Raw genomic sequence first — 15,108 nt, forward strand, 5'->3', positions numbered from 1 at the left:
GTATTGCAAGTGTTGTTGTGGTGTAGTGGTTATCACGTTAGTTTTACACACTGAAGGCCCCCAGTTCAATCCTGGGCTGCAACAATTAGGGATGCTTAATATAATATTGATGTGAATATTAACTTGAACAAAAAAAATTATATACATCTTTTTGCTATTGTAATAATATGTAAAGTGGCATTTCTCTTTTAAATTATGTGTAATGTATTTCAAAATCAATGTATGTCATTTGAGCATCTATTTTGCTTAAATATTTTTCAACAATCTATGTAATAACATTAGTCATTTTTAAGATGATACATTTTGATATTTCTTCTTACGTAGTTAATGTATTGCAAGTGTTGTTGTGGTGTAGTGGTTATCACGTCAGTCTTACACACTGAAGGCCCCCAGTTCAATCCTGGGTAACAACAATTAGGCATGCTTAATATAATGTTGATGTCAGTATTAACCTGAACAAGAAAAATTATATCTTTTTGCTCTTTTAATAATATGTAAAGTGGCATTTCTCTTTTAAATTATGTGTAAAGTATTTCAAAATCAATGTCTGTCATTTGAGCATCTATTTTGCTTAAATGTTTTTCAACAATCTACGTAATAACATTAGTCATTTTTAAGATGATACATTTTGATATTTCTTCTTACGTAGTTAATGTATTGCAAGTGTTGCTGTGGTGTAGTGGTTATCATGTTAGTCTTACACACTGAAGGCCCCCAATTCAATCCTGGGCAGCAACAAAGGCATGCTTAATATAATGTTGATGTCAATATTAACTTGCATAAAAAAATTATATACATCTTTTTCCTCTTTTAATAATATGTAAAGTGGCATTTCTCTTTTAAATTATGTGTAAAGTATTTCAAAATCAATGTATGTCATTTGAGCATCTATTTTGCTTAAATATTTTTCAACAATCTATGTAATAACATTAGTCATTTTTAAGATGATACATTTTGGTATTTCTTATTACGTAGTTAATGTATTGCAGGTGTTGTTGTGGTGTAGTGGTTATCACGTCAGTTTTACACACTGAAGGCCCCTAGTTCAATCCTGGGCAGCAACAATTAGGCATGCTTAATATAATATTGATGTGAATATTAACTTGAACAAAAAAAAATTATATACATCTTTTTGCTATTGTAATAATATGTAAAGTGACATTTCTCTTTTAAATTATGTGTAATGTATTTCAAAATCAATGTATGTCATTTGAGCATCTATTTTGCTTAAATATTTTTCAACAATCTATGTAATAACATTAGTCATTTTTAAGATGATACATTTTGATATTTCTTCTTACGTAGTTAATGTATTGCAAGTGTTGTTGTGGTGTAGTGGTTATCACGTCAGTTTTACACACTGAAGGCCCCCAGTTCAATCCTGGGCAGCAACAATTAGGCATGCTTAATATAATGTTGATGTCAGTATTAACCTGAACAAAAAAAATTATATCTTTTTGCTCTTTTAATAATATGTAAAGTGGCATTTCTCTTTTAAATTATGTGTAAAGTATTTCAAAATCAATGTATGTCATTTGAGCATCTATTTTGCTTAAATGTTTTTCAACAATCTACGTAATAACATTAGTCATTTTTAAGATGATACATTTTGATATTTCTTCTTACGTAGTTAATGTATTGCAAGTGTTGCTGTGGTGTAGTGGTTATCACGTCAGTCTTACACACTGAAGGCCCCCAGTTCAATCCTGGGTAGCAACAAAGACATACTTAATATAATCTGGCATGCTTAATATAATGTTGATGTCAATATTAACTTGCATAAAAAATTATATACATCTTTTTCCTCTTTTAATAATATGTAAAGTGGCATTTCTCTTTTAAATTATGTGTAAAGTATTTCAAAATCAATGTATGTCATTTGAGCATCTATTTTGCTTAAATATTTTTCAACAATCTGTGTAATAACCAGTGTTGTAAAACTCGGCCGCCTAGCCGCCTAGGCGCTAGGCGGCCACTTGCCTTGGAGTTTTGGCCTATAGGCGGCCAAAACTCGGTCGGCGGCCTAGGCGGCCGCCTAGGCGGCCTGGGCGGCCGCTAGGCGGCCTGGGCGGTCAAACTCGGCCAAGTCAGTCAACTCGGCCGAGTCGACCGATTTCGTCCGATTTTGACCGTTTTGACCGATTTTGATCGATTTTGTCTGATTTTGACCGATGTCGTCTTTCATTAATTATTGATTTTAATATTATTATGACATTATGACTTATAAATTATCATTATTTCATTTATTTAGATGTGTTATTTGAGTGAACGTTGAAAACAACCTCATTAAAATTGTCGAACTACAAGTCTGTCACTATTTTTTTTAATTTTTTTGGTGCCCGCCTAGCGCCGCCTAGAATCCGCCTAGGCGCCGCCTAGGCGCTAGGCGCTGCCCGGCCGCCCGACTAGCGCCTAGCGCCTACTGCAACCTTGGTAATAACATTAGTCATTTTTAAGATGATACATTTTGATATTTATTATTACGTAGTTAATGTATTGTAAGAGTTGTTATTCTTAATATAATGTTGATGTCAATATTAACTTGCATAAAAAAATTATATACATCTTTTTCCTCTTTTAATAATATGTAAAGTGGCATTTCTCTTTTAAATTATGTGTAAAGTATTTCAAAATCAATGTATGTCATTTGAGCATCTATTTTGCTTATATATTTTTCAACAATCTGTGTAATAACATTAGTCATTTTTAAGATGATACATTTTGATATTTATTCTTACGTAGTTAATGTATTGTAAGAGTTGTTATGGTGTAGTGGTTATTACGTCAGTCTTACACACTTAAGGCCCCCAGTTTAATCCTGGGCAACAACAATTAGGCATGCTTAATATAATGTTGATGTCAATATATTAACCTGAACAAAAAAATTATATACATCTTTTTGCTCTTTTAATAATATGTAAAGTGGCATTTCTCTTTTAAATTATGTGTAAAGTATTTCAAAATCAATGTATGTCATTTGAACATCTATTTTGCTTAAATGTTTTTCTAATATTAGTCATTTTTAAGATGATATATTTTGATAGTAGTTAGTGTATTGCAAATGTTGTTGTGGTGTAGTGGTTATCACATTAGTCTTACACATTAAAGGCCCCTAGGTCAATCTTGGGCAACAACAATTAGGGGCAAATTATGTTGTGCATCCGTATGCACCATGTATGGTACATGGTGCATACGGATGCAAAAATGATGTCGTTTTAATAAAATGTGCGTCTCCCCTTAAAAACTATAATTCCATAATCTAATCTATTAACTAAAAATTCCAGAATGAATGAACTAAAATTCCATAATCTATAAACTAACTAAAATTTCAGAATCGATGAACTATAATTCCATAATCAATGAACTATAATTCCATAATCTAATCTATTAACTAAAAATTCCAGAATGAATGAACTAAAATTCTATAATCTATAAACTAAAATTTCAGAATCGATGAACTACAATTCCATAATCGATGAACTATAATTCCATAATCAATGAACTATAATTCCATAATCTATGAACTAAAATTCCAGAATGAATGAACAATATAATGTTGTTGCTGAGAATCGAACCTGAATTTTTTTTAAAGGGGAGACGCGCGTTTTTTAATAAAACGACGTCGTTTTGGCATCCGTATGCACCATGCATGGTGCATACGGATGCGCAGCATAACGATTGACAATTAGGCATGCTTAATATAATGTTGATGTCAATATTAACCTGAACAAAGAAATGATTGTTTTTAGCCCATTAATTATATACATCTTTTTTCTCTTTTAATAATATGTAAAGTGGCAGTTCTCTTTTAAATTATGTATAAAGTATTTCAAAATCAATGTATGTTATTTGAGTATCTATTTTGTTTAAATATTTTTCAACAATCTATATAATAACATTAGTCATTTCTTTTTATGCTATTGGCTCTATTACAATGTAGTATCTGTTAACCAATAACGCCTCCACTGAGGCTCGAACTCACAACCTTCCAAATAAAAGTCCAACATGGATACCATTAGACCACATAGTCTTTGTAACATTAGTTATTTTTAAGATAATACATTTTCATATTTCTTACATAGCTAATATCTTGTGAATGTTGTTGTGGTGTAGTTGTTAGCACATTATTCTTACACATTCAAGGTCCCTAGTTCAATCCTGTGCAGTAGCAACTCTACAAGTTTTTCAATTTTTGATGGAACAAATCAAAGGTTCCCTTTGATATTTTAAATTTCTCAATACTTAGGCAGAAAAATTCAAAGTTAATATCCAATTTAGTCATTAACTATAATGTTTTTTTTTTATTTATTAGTCATTGATTTTAACAGCTAATGACTCAATTAGGTAAGCCATCAAAGTCCAGTACCCAATTAAGGACAAAAAGATGTTTAGGCCTTGATTCTAACCGTCAATGACTCAATTAGGAAAACCTATCAAAGTCGATGACCCAATTAAGGACAAAAAGATGTTTAGGACTAAATCGTTAAAAACTACTAGTGTCGATGACTAATATGGGTAAAATCACTCTAATCAAAAACTAAATTGGGTATTAATAGAGGGAAAATTACCAGGTTACATTACAGATGACTCAATTAGGTAAAATATTGAAATTGATGACCCAATTAAACATTAAAAAAAAAAAAAAAAAAAAAAAAAAAAAAAAGACGTTTAGAACTAAATTAAGAAAAATCACAATAGTCGAGAATTAAATTAGGTATTAATTCAAAAAAGTAAATATGTTGAGATACTATTGCCGTTATATATCATTAATAATATTATTATTATGCATGGGATTTGGATATTTATACTAATTATTATATAGCATTTTTAAAAACTAACCAAATAATAAAATATAATTTTTCATTAATTTCTTTCCCACCAAATAGAATATGAAATCGAAATTTAGATTTTGTTATCTTCATGCATCTTTCCACGAACCAAACAGACCATTAAATAAATTGTTCTTAACTCCATAAACCAGATGTTGCTATGGTGTAGTGGTTATCACGTCAGTCTTACACACTGAAGGTCCCCAGTTCGATCCTGGGCAGCACAAATCCTTTTTTTGTTATTCATTTTATTATGAAAATAAACAACAAACTATTTGATTTGAAATAAATCTGAATTGTTTCTTATCTGTTGTCCTCCTCCATGTTTCTTGGTAAGGTTTGTTGGCACCCATTTGATTTAATACCCTTTAGTTTTAAAATTCATTTTACATCCCTACAATTTTAACTTCCTTTCAAATTTCACCTCGCTTAGTTGCTCGGTTAATAGCATCAAAGATATCGGTGCCGTAGGCATTGATGGATGTAACCTCGGAGGTTTGCTCGAGGTGAAGACTCCGGCTCTAGGCGGCCCTCCCTCTTTTTTTAGGGTACCTCTTTGCTGGTCGATCTGTTGCCTTCTTGCTCGGTTTGGATGGCTCCTCAATTCGGGGCTTCTTGGAAGTAATTTCTAGTTTTTCTGCCTCTCATGAAATGGGTAGTGAATATGATTGCCATCTTTTGATGATCATTATGAATTATTATGATGATAATATCGCAAGAATCAATGTCAAATAATAAAGAAAAATCAGAGTAATTCTTTTTTAATAAACAACCATGAATATTATATATATTAATTCTGTACAAAAACACTAAATAAAAAAAATAAAGTGAAAAACTGAAAATCAACATTTCCTTCCAAATAAAATAAATAGAAACACCAAAATTCATTACACGCATGTGGTTTGGAGTGGAGAATTCTCACATAGAATATACACTGCAATCTTGAAGTGGAATGGTACAAAGTTACAACCCAAAAAAAAAAAAAAAAAAAAAAAAAATGCAATTTTCTCTTGTATTTTTTTTTATCCCACCTAATAAAGCTTATGAATGTGAAATGAACCAATAATGCTGTACAAATGTTTGCAGGAATATTTACTTACACACGAATTAAAAGAATTTCTGGCACCACATGATTCAACCATCAAAGTTAACAAAAGAAGATCTTCGGGTGTATAAAAATGGCGCTAATATAGAGAGCAATACGCCTAGAATCGCAACATATATGTACCTTCTGCTCTTATGCCGCCTTGTCTCCGCTGCTCCCTCGGTTTTCTCTGGCTCTACAACTGTATTGGCAGAAGAGGAAGACATCCCTTTTCTGGTTTGATTATCGGGTGCATGGTCGGGTAACTCTTCCACCTTATTTGAGTTAAATCAGATATTAGCAGCAGAATGGACTATCCAAAGAAATAGATAAAAAAAGGGAGAGTAGTTTGCAAAATCAAATGGCACATAGGTTACAATGTTCTCAGATGAAAGTTCGATATGAAATCATGCAAAACGAGGATTTAATGCGGTGATGAAAGACCATCTCGTATGATTAGTTGTTAAGCATGAACAGTTTGTTGAGCATATATAATATATAAACATAAATGTGCAATCCAACTATCATCTTAGCCTTTTAGTTGAGATGAAGCACATGATTCAATTTGGTATCAGAGCCAACCTCATGCCAAAGGGCTCACACACGTAAGTGGGCGTGTTGAGCATATAATATATAAACGTGCAATCCAACAATCAACTTAGACTTTTAGTTGAGATGGAGCACATGAATTTGTTGGGCGGAGGTCAATGAAGGGCCAAGTCCAGCACCAAGTGGGTAGGAGATTGTTGGGCGGAGGGTACACCTTGCCTCTCGAAAATGTGGCAGTATAAGGAAATAAAGTTTTGTCTTCGCTACTAGCTATAGCTTTTGACGTAGTGGTAAGCGTTTGATCCTAACAAGGGTATCAGAGTCAGGTCACAGGTTTGAGTTTAGTTAAGGTTGGCAGGTGCGGGGGAATTGTTGGATGGAGGGCCAAGTCCAGCACCCTGCCTCTCAAAATTGTGGCGGCACCTTCGTTACTTGACATATATCCTTACTAAAAACAAAATTGAAGGGCACAAAAGAAAATATACCTCCCAGCTTCTCGAAGGGCATTCTACCGCCACTTCTTGAGGAGTTTCTACACAAGTAGCACCAGCCAAATTATCGGTAAAAGGTGGAGGCGCTATATCATCACCATTTCCACTCTCAACACCAGTTGGAGATGAATTTTCCTCGGCCTTCTTTAATCTCCCGGCCAACATTTTGTTTTCATTTTTCAAAGAGCATAACTGCAACAATAAGAAAACAGTCGGTTTCAAGTGAAACCGCTAAGAAAGTTAACTTATGTTCAGACTCGGAATCAAGTGGAGTAATTGATAAGCGGAAAACAAACCTGTTTTTGTACTCGTTCCCTTTCAATTGCTAGTTGCATCACCAAATCCATAATAAAATTGGTCTTAATGTTAATGTCTTTTGCACTTGCCATTTTCTCGACAGTAGCTTGATTCAAAGATGTCTCCAAGTCTTCAACTCTCGTCCTTAGGATATCGGTTTCTTTGTTAAGCTCAAAATTAGCTTCGGACAAGATAATGCATTGCTCCTCTGCGGTGTCCGTCTTGTTCTCTGCTTCCGAAACTTTTTGTTTTAATTCATCGATTAGGGTTTCCATATCCCAGATGGCAGAATATAACATGTTTTGCTGCTCTTGGCCCGCTTCGGAAGATGCTTTAGCGTGCTGTAGTTGAAGTTCCAATTCTCTTATCTTCTTCTCGAGTATGCTCGCTTTTTTGGTACTACTATCATTACTGCCTTTAAGGAAACCCAACTCTTCACTTAGCTCCAAGTTCGTCTCGGTTAGCTCCGCCACTTTTGCCTCAGCGCTTTCGGCCCGATTCTCCAATTGATAAACGTCGTCTTTCAAAGACTCTATTTCGCTTTCCATTTCTTTAATTTGCTCCCGGTTTGCTTCGATCGATGCGTTTGCCTTCATTAGTCGAGACTCGGATCCACTCAAACTTTGTTCCAACGTTTCGATGTTTTGTTTCAAAGAGAGTACTTTGGAGTTTTCGGTGTTAAGCCGTGCAATGCTTTCGTCGAGCTCCCGAATGGCAATATCTTTAGCGTTTAGCTGCTGGGTGCAAGCCTCGAGTTTCAATATCGTTTCGTGCTCCCTTTGAAGGGAACCATGGAGGTTGAAATTGATGATCTGGAGTCGGCCCGCCATCTCTTTTGATATACCCATTAGCACTTCAACTGTATTTTCTGCCTCGAGAAACCGACCCCATATGACCTCGGCCGCCTCTTCCATACAAAAAGCTACTTGCTCTCTTAACCTCAGCTTCAATTTAAGATCGTCTTCGTTTTGTTTCATTTCGGTTATTTTCTTCTCGAGATCCAGCTCTCTTGCAAGAGACTTTTCCAGCATTCTTAGAACTCGCTTTTGCTCTGCTGCCTTCACTTGTGGCTTCGGAGTCCCTGTCACGCTTTAAACATTTTAGTTAACCAAAAAAACAAAAATGTTAGAGAATCGATGTTCTAAGACTTACATTCATCTCGATTAGAAACTAACGAGCCAATCTGCATCTTCATTTTCAGAATCCGTTCTTTTAATTGCCCCAACGATTCTTCGGAATCGTGCAATTTGTTCTCCACTATTATACCCAATTCGCTCAACCTCCCACACGAAGAAATCTTTTGGCGGGCATCGAGAATTAGATCGTGAAGATCACTGAAAAACTCATCCAGCTGTGTTATTTCGGAATTTAGAATAGCATTCAAGTGATCCAACGTCAGTGCTTTCTTGACCGAATCCACGGAATCGTCATTCGCTACTGCCAACGCTTCAACTTCGTCTCGTTTTGCACTCACACTCACGAGAAGGTTGCCAAGATTCACCAACTTCTCGGAAGAATATGCCAAGTCCAAGTCCACTCTGTTCAAAATTTCCATCGAACTTCTTACCTCTTCCATGTCTTTGGCTTCGATCGAAGGACCTTCATTTAGTATGATCTGAATTGGTTCTCGATCAATAATACCAAGAGTACAAGCATCCAAGTCTTCCATTACCATTATTTTACACCGAAATTGGTTGCTGATAGAAAAATCAAATACCCCAGATTACCATTGATTTTAAAAGGTGAGAGTTTATATATACCCGAGATGATATATGATAAGCTATGAACAAGACACTATTGAAAAAAAAAAGAAAATAGCAATATGTCAAAGTTCTAATAGTAACAACAAAGTATCCCATCCAAAGCTTCGAATTGCCAACAATATCAAATTATAAGACTGTCAGCCCGTTTTCTTTGATGCATTACCATTGATAAAGGATTTTTTAAACCAGATCATTAGAATCGCGTTCACTAATCTACATTTTACATGTTGTTAGGCGGAGGCCAGTGAAGGGCCAAGTCTATTTTTAACCGGATTATTAGAATCACTTCCACTAATCTACATTTTACATGTTGCTATGAGGAGGCCGGTGAAGGGTCAAGTCTAGCACCAAGTTGCTAAGGGATTGTTGGACGGAAGCTGAAGGGCCAGTCTAGCACCCTGGCTCTTGAAAATGTTATAGTATAAAGAAATAAAGTTGCGTCTTTGCTACTAACTATAATTTTTGGGTCGTATGATCCTAACAAAGTAGTATCAGAGCCAGGTTGAGAGGGCTGAAGGGCCAAGTCTTAGCACCCTCCCAAGTTGCCAATCCATAATCACAATAAGCTTTACCAATCTGCATTTACTCTATGAGCTTCATCCTAATTAAATCTTGGAAAACATTTTTCTAACTTAAACCCATTATGGGTCTTGAAAACCATTAAGCTGTAAATAATCCAACCACCACAGACCTCAAATCTACTAATGGTTGAGCAGTAAATGTTGAGAGCACTATGAATCGCAGAAGTAAAAAACATTACTTTAACAAACAGCACATAACAACATAGCTATTCATAGTTGATTCAGAATTGAAAGAAAATTAGCTGAAAAGTGAGGAGCATACTAAGATTGGGTCCAGATCAGAATCAAGAACTAACCAAAGAAAGAGCAAAATCTAGACTTTAAGTCTTAGCTTTCATTCTAGACTAGTAGGATTTAGAACACATACCTCAGAGGAAACTGGGGAGCCTTTGTGGGTGGGTGGGTATTCTTGAATTCTCAGAAATTAAAGATGAAGTCATTGGGGCGTAATCAATTAATTACAGAGACCCTTTCTTTACTGCCACTCATTTAACACAGAATGATGCAGTCCCGTGATCTGGAGGGACCGAACAGTCAACCTGTAATTACGGGGGGCCCACGCCTCTGGAATTTACAATCTTATCTCGCCACGTCAGCATTAGAGCCAACTCCTGTAGGTAGCACAATTTTACAATGAGTTCTACTATAACGTGACAGATTTAATAAGCTATTATTTTACTTTTATGTGGGTCCTAATACAATAGTCTACATTAAAATTGTGAGTGTGAAAATACAAGTTGAGAATAGAAAATTAGAGTACATATAACATTTTCCTTTTACATTTCTTACACTCCGGTAATGACAACTAGTTGTTTGTTATATTTTATCTGTCATATTTACTATTTATTAGTTATTTATATTTATATACAAATTAAAGCATAATTTTTTTAATGTTACATATAAAAGTGTCATCGTTAAAAAATAGGAAATGACAAGAAAAAATCTTGTAATTTCAGGATTTTTATTAAACAAATGGTATCTTGAACTACCCTTTACACAACTTTATAATTTTATAGGAAATGCATAATTCTTGTAACTTTCATACTTTTATGGCCCGTTTAGTTCACGGAATAGATCGGGAATGTCATAGCATTCCCAATAATACGCTTATTCCCTCGAAATTTATTCCGTGAATCAAACGGGCCATTAGAGAAAGTGAAATTATATATCTCAATTTTTAAAATAATAATAATAATAATAATAATAATACTAAAGATGTAATTATGGTTTTGATCTTCTAATTATGTGCAAATATATTCCAATCTTAAAGATAACGATATGTATATTACCCTTTATCAAGATTAAAAAAAAAAATGTTCACTCAATTGATTGCCACAGTTTTTCAATTTAAAATTTAAAATCTTAAATGCACTTTTTAAAAATAAAAATAAAAATAATTTCAACTTTTTTTCTTTTACCAGATTTACGAATTATTAATAATTTTTTTTAAAAAAAAAAAGTGGGTGTGACATACATAATTGTAAATTTGTAACTATACTTAAATTTAATGTTGATTAAAGTTTAAAAATTGCACGTAAACTTTTAAGTGTCATATCAAGTTTAAAAGATTACATTTTTCTCATTCAGAAGCGGAATCAATGATGATAAATATGGAGCGTAATAAATAGTAATATCATTATGATGTACGTTAGTACTAGCGGAATAAACAAAGTTTAATAATTGAGCACTACATTGGAGCCAAATCGTAATGAAATATTATAAAAAATTTATGTCAGGCTAAATTCTATTATATATACGTTTTGTCTTTCTTAATTAGGTGAGTGCAAGGTCTCATAGGGTGGCAGGATTAACTTTCCATTTACGATCATAACGTGATTTGTACAATGTAATGTAGTTGACTCCCACATTTTTTCATTTGGAGGAAAATGGTTGTCATGTCTCCATCTCACTCATATGAAAGAGTTTGGTCAAGTGTCTCTTTATTGCATTCGAGACCACATAATTTACTGTATAGTTGAATCGCATATTTGACCCTTATATATATATATATATATATATATATATATATAGAGAGAGAGAGAGAGAGAGAGAGTTCAAATGAGAATAATTTCCTCCCATAAAAAGTAATGACTGATCTCAACAATCAATAATCAAGATTCATTAATGGTTGAAACTTTAGTAAAATAAGTATTGATTAGTTTTATATTTTTCAGCATAAATATTACATTTTTATCTTGACTCAACCTCTCTTACAAATAAAGATTGGTGAGATCTTAACCGAGATTCATTTTAAAAAAGAATTGAAAGAAAAAATAGTTATAATAATATAAAATTTTAATAATTTTTGTTCAACTATTTATAGTTTTAAACATTCAATAATGAAATCACATATGACAATATCTACTATACTAATAAGCTCCCAAGAGAGTTAGGCCTATAATGGGTAGAAAAAATGGCGGTCACAGATTTTAATCAAATGAATGGTTCAGATTGATTAAAAGATTGATCAGATTTAAATCTTACACTAAAATTTCCTAAAATACCCACACACAGTTACTAATTCCGTTAAAATTTTAAGAATTGCCGTTAGTTCACCGTTAACTTACTCATTGATTTCAATAAAATAAAAAAGTCTTTGGTTCGAACCTCATCCCAATCAAAGTTGGCATAATTAGTACTCTATTTTACTCTTTAAGATTGATCAGATTTAAATTTTACACTAAAATTTCCTAAAATACCCACACACCGTTACTAATTTCGTTAAAATTTTAAGAATTGCCGTTAGTTCACCGTTAACTTACTCATTGATTTCAATAAAATAAAAAAGTCTTAGGTTCGAACCTCATCCCAATCAAAGTTGGCATAATTAGTACTCTATTTTACTCTTATTAAATTATATAAATAATAATTTAGTAGTTACAACAAAAAATAATACATATGCATTTCTTTAATTTAGAATTATGTGTCCACAATGCCTTTATTCAAAAAAAAAAAATTATTCATTATCAATAAATTAAATAAGAGAAATAATTTTATTAGTTATATTGTCTTTATTTTTCTTCAATATAAAAATTCTTTATATTCAAATTTATTAATTGATTATATTCGCTACATTATCCTTACAATGTCTTTATTCAGTGAAAAAAAAATTATTAATTATCAATAAATTAATTAAAATAAATATTTTCATTAGTTATATTGTCTTTATTTTTCTCAAATGTAAAAGTTTTACATTCAAATTCATCAATTGATTATATTCACTACATTATCTATTACCTTTTTTGTGCAGTATTTTTCTAATTAAATATCAAAGTTATAATACAAAATAATGTTATATATATTTATTTACCAAGTATTTTATTAATACCATGAAAAAATTAAAAAAAATATAATTAATAAAGCCAACCATATTAACTACTTGAGAGATTTTGTGACAAAGAGAGTATTCAAATCACACTACAAATTGAAGTGAGAACTACCTCGCAATGTCCTTGTTTGACAATCAGCAGTTAACGGTTAGCGTTAGCGGATTATACTAGCGGATTTGACCAGCGAATTTATTTAATTATTAACATTGGGTAGAAAAAATGACCACCAAATTATTAAATCAAATGAATGGTTCATATTGTTCAGGTTTTAATTTTTTTCTTTAGATTTTCTAATTTATCCTTAATTATATGATTATCCATTTAACTTTTCCGTTAATTCACTGTTAGTCTAATTCTAATATTAAAGTCTAATATAGAATTATAACTACACCATTAATCTAATTCTAATATTAAAGTCTTAATAGAACTTAACCACAAATACTAATGTCGGAATCTCCTCAAACAATATTAGTATATATTTAATATTTTATGCCCTAATTTTTATTTGTTCTCCCTTATGTCCCGTATTTGGTTTCAACCATGCCTATACAATTATTTTATTGACAATTATAATCAATCTTAACTATATTATCTTGCATTTGTAAACTTAGAATTACCTATTTAACCCGCACGGGCTTAGCTCAATGGTTTAGTGGGTAGTATTTGGGAGAAGAGACCAAGGTTTGAACCTCGGCGGCGGCAGTGCGGGAATTATGTCCAAAGTGGGCAGATTCCTTGTGCGTATCAGCATTTGGCCCTGTCTGCTGAACCATTGAGTCACCGTGATTTACAACATCCCACAATGCTCTGTCGGGTCGGAGTGTGGGGGGCCCTTGGGGTTGGGGACTCAACCTTTGGGAGAAGAATTACCTATTTAAATACACAAATTCAACTTTCAATTATCTATGCATGAACAATTTCAATATAATCCTACCTTAATATACTTTAAAGTACTTATTTAAAAAAAGGCATTGAGCATTATCCCAATCGCGCGTAAAAAACTAGTGCTTCAATAATATCCTTAGCGAATCATAGGGTCGATAGTGATTTGGTGGGTTTAAATAACTGTCATGTGTTTTTAAAACTAATTTCACAACTGATCCTTATTCAAAAATTTTGGATGTGAAGTCCTTGCAACATGCTAATTGTGGAATCATTATACTATAGACCATGATTTTTTTTATAAATTGGACCAAACTACTAACATAAAATTAATTTTATTAAAGTTCATTAGTTGTATATATCAATAGTTCATTTTTAAGTATACTAATTAAAAGTAAAAATGTAGTATATTAAAAAAAAAAAAATTTGAAAGCTGTAGTATATTAAAAAGAACTTTCAGTAAATGACAATATCTATAATTCACATTGCATTGTGGACCATGGTAAACAGTATGATTTGTCCTAATTGTACTAGGGATGGCAATTTCAATCCGCCCGCGGATATTCACCCGAATCCACCCTGCATGGATCGGGTTTTTTGGATGGTGGGTCGGTGTGGATTTTTAAAAAATAAACCCGCGGTGGGTCGGGTTGGATTCGGATTCTAGGTACAAAACTCGCCTAAAACCCCACCCAATCCACCATGTGTGTGTCTATATATAAATAATATTAAAATAAGTATTAGTACGTAGTTATTTATAGAAATTTCTATAACTTCGTGTAACTTTTTACTATTTTTATATCTAAACAACTAAGTTTACTTTTAAAAATTAAAATTTTAGTTATTATATTTAAATATTTCTATTATTTTATGTTTTAGTATAACTAATGAATTTTATTATTTTATTATGTATAAGTAATTTAAATATTATATTTTGAAAAATAATACTAAAATTATAAGTGGTGGGTAGCCGTAGTTGGCACCCACACCGGGGTGGGGGTGGGTTTTGAAAAAGTCCACCCGATGCGGGTTAGGAGTGGGATTGTGTGGAGAAAATATAAGGTGGATCGGGTGATGGATGTAGCGCTCTCCGACCCACCCCCGATCCATTGTCATTCCTAAATTGTACCAATCATTATATCATGAATCATGAATCATGATTTACCTTGCAAGGCAGAACAATTACATATGGTTCATTTTCAATATAGTAAATGTTGATTTTTAATACATTAAATGTTTATTTTTAGTATGCTAAAAGTTTATTTCTTTGATACATTACTTAAAAATGAACTTTTAATATATT

The 15,108-nt window shown here is 32.6% G+C and overlaps 1 protein-coding gene and 7 non-coding genes across 9 annotated transcripts; 7 read left to right on the top strand and 1 right to left on the bottom strand.

Moving 5' to 3' along the window:
- The first annotated feature begins 11 nt into the window (after positions 1-11).
- TRNAV-UAC lies at positions 12-84 on the top strand. Its single transcript has one exon. It is a non-coding gene; the product is annotated as a tRNA-Val (tRNA).
- A 256-nt stretch (positions 85-340) lies between these two features.
- TRNAV-UAC lies at positions 341-413 on the top strand. Its single transcript has one exon. It is a non-coding gene; the product is annotated as a tRNA-Val (tRNA).
- A 252-nt stretch (positions 414-665) lies between these two features.
- TRNAV-UAC lies at positions 666-738 on the top strand. Its single transcript has one exon. It is a non-coding gene; the product is annotated as a tRNA-Val (tRNA).
- Positions 739-991: 253 nt separating this feature from the next.
- TRNAV-UAC lies at positions 992-1,064 on the top strand. The gene has a single exon. It is a non-coding gene; the product is annotated as a tRNA-Val (tRNA).
- A 257-nt stretch (positions 1,065-1,321) lies between these two features.
- Positions 1,322-1,394, top strand: TRNAV-UAC. Its single transcript has one exon. It is a non-coding gene; the product is annotated as a tRNA-Val (tRNA).
- A 252-nt stretch (positions 1,395-1,646) lies between these two features.
- Positions 1,647-1,719, top strand: TRNAV-UAC. The gene has a single exon. It is a non-coding gene; the product is annotated as a tRNA-Val (tRNA).
- Positions 1,720-4,983: 3,264 nt separating this feature from the next.
- TRNAV-UAC lies at positions 4,984-5,055 on the top strand. Its single transcript has one exon. It is a non-coding gene; the product is annotated as a tRNA-Val (tRNA).
- A 602-nt stretch (positions 5,056-5,657) lies between these two features.
- On the bottom strand, positions 5,658-10,087 carry LOC109160873 (WPP domain-interacting tail-anchored protein 2-like). 2 transcript variants are annotated; one of them, XM_019309117.1, is made up of 5 exons: positions 9,962-10,087; positions 8,403-8,947; positions 7,250-8,331; positions 6,948-7,145; positions 5,658-6,188 (listed from the first exon to the last, which is right to left on the bottom strand). In XM_019309117.1, exons 2-5 carry the CDS (start codon positions 8,923-8,925, stop codon positions 5,964-5,966), a joined length of 2,028 nt encoding a protein of 675 aa, XP_019164662.1. In that variant the 5' UTR covers positions 8,926-8,947; positions 9,962-10,087; the 3' UTR covers positions 5,658-5,963. The 2 variants fall into 2 exon arrangements, with proteins under 2 accessions (XP_019164662.1, XP_019164663.1); XM_019309118.1 differs by lacking the exon at positions 9,962-10,087 and adding an exon at positions 9,891-9,914.
- Between the last annotated feature and the right edge of the window lie 5,021 nt (positions 10,088-15,108).

The sequence above is a fragment of the Ipomoea nil genome, unplaced genomic scaffold (assembly GCF_001879475.1).
Source record: "Ipomoea nil cultivar Tokyo-kokei standard unplaced genomic scaffold, Asagao_1.1 scaffold2921, whole genome shotgun sequence".
In the NCBI taxonomy this organism is placed as follows: Eukaryota; Viridiplantae; Streptophyta; class Magnoliopsida; order Solanales; family Convolvulaceae; genus Ipomoea; species Ipomoea nil.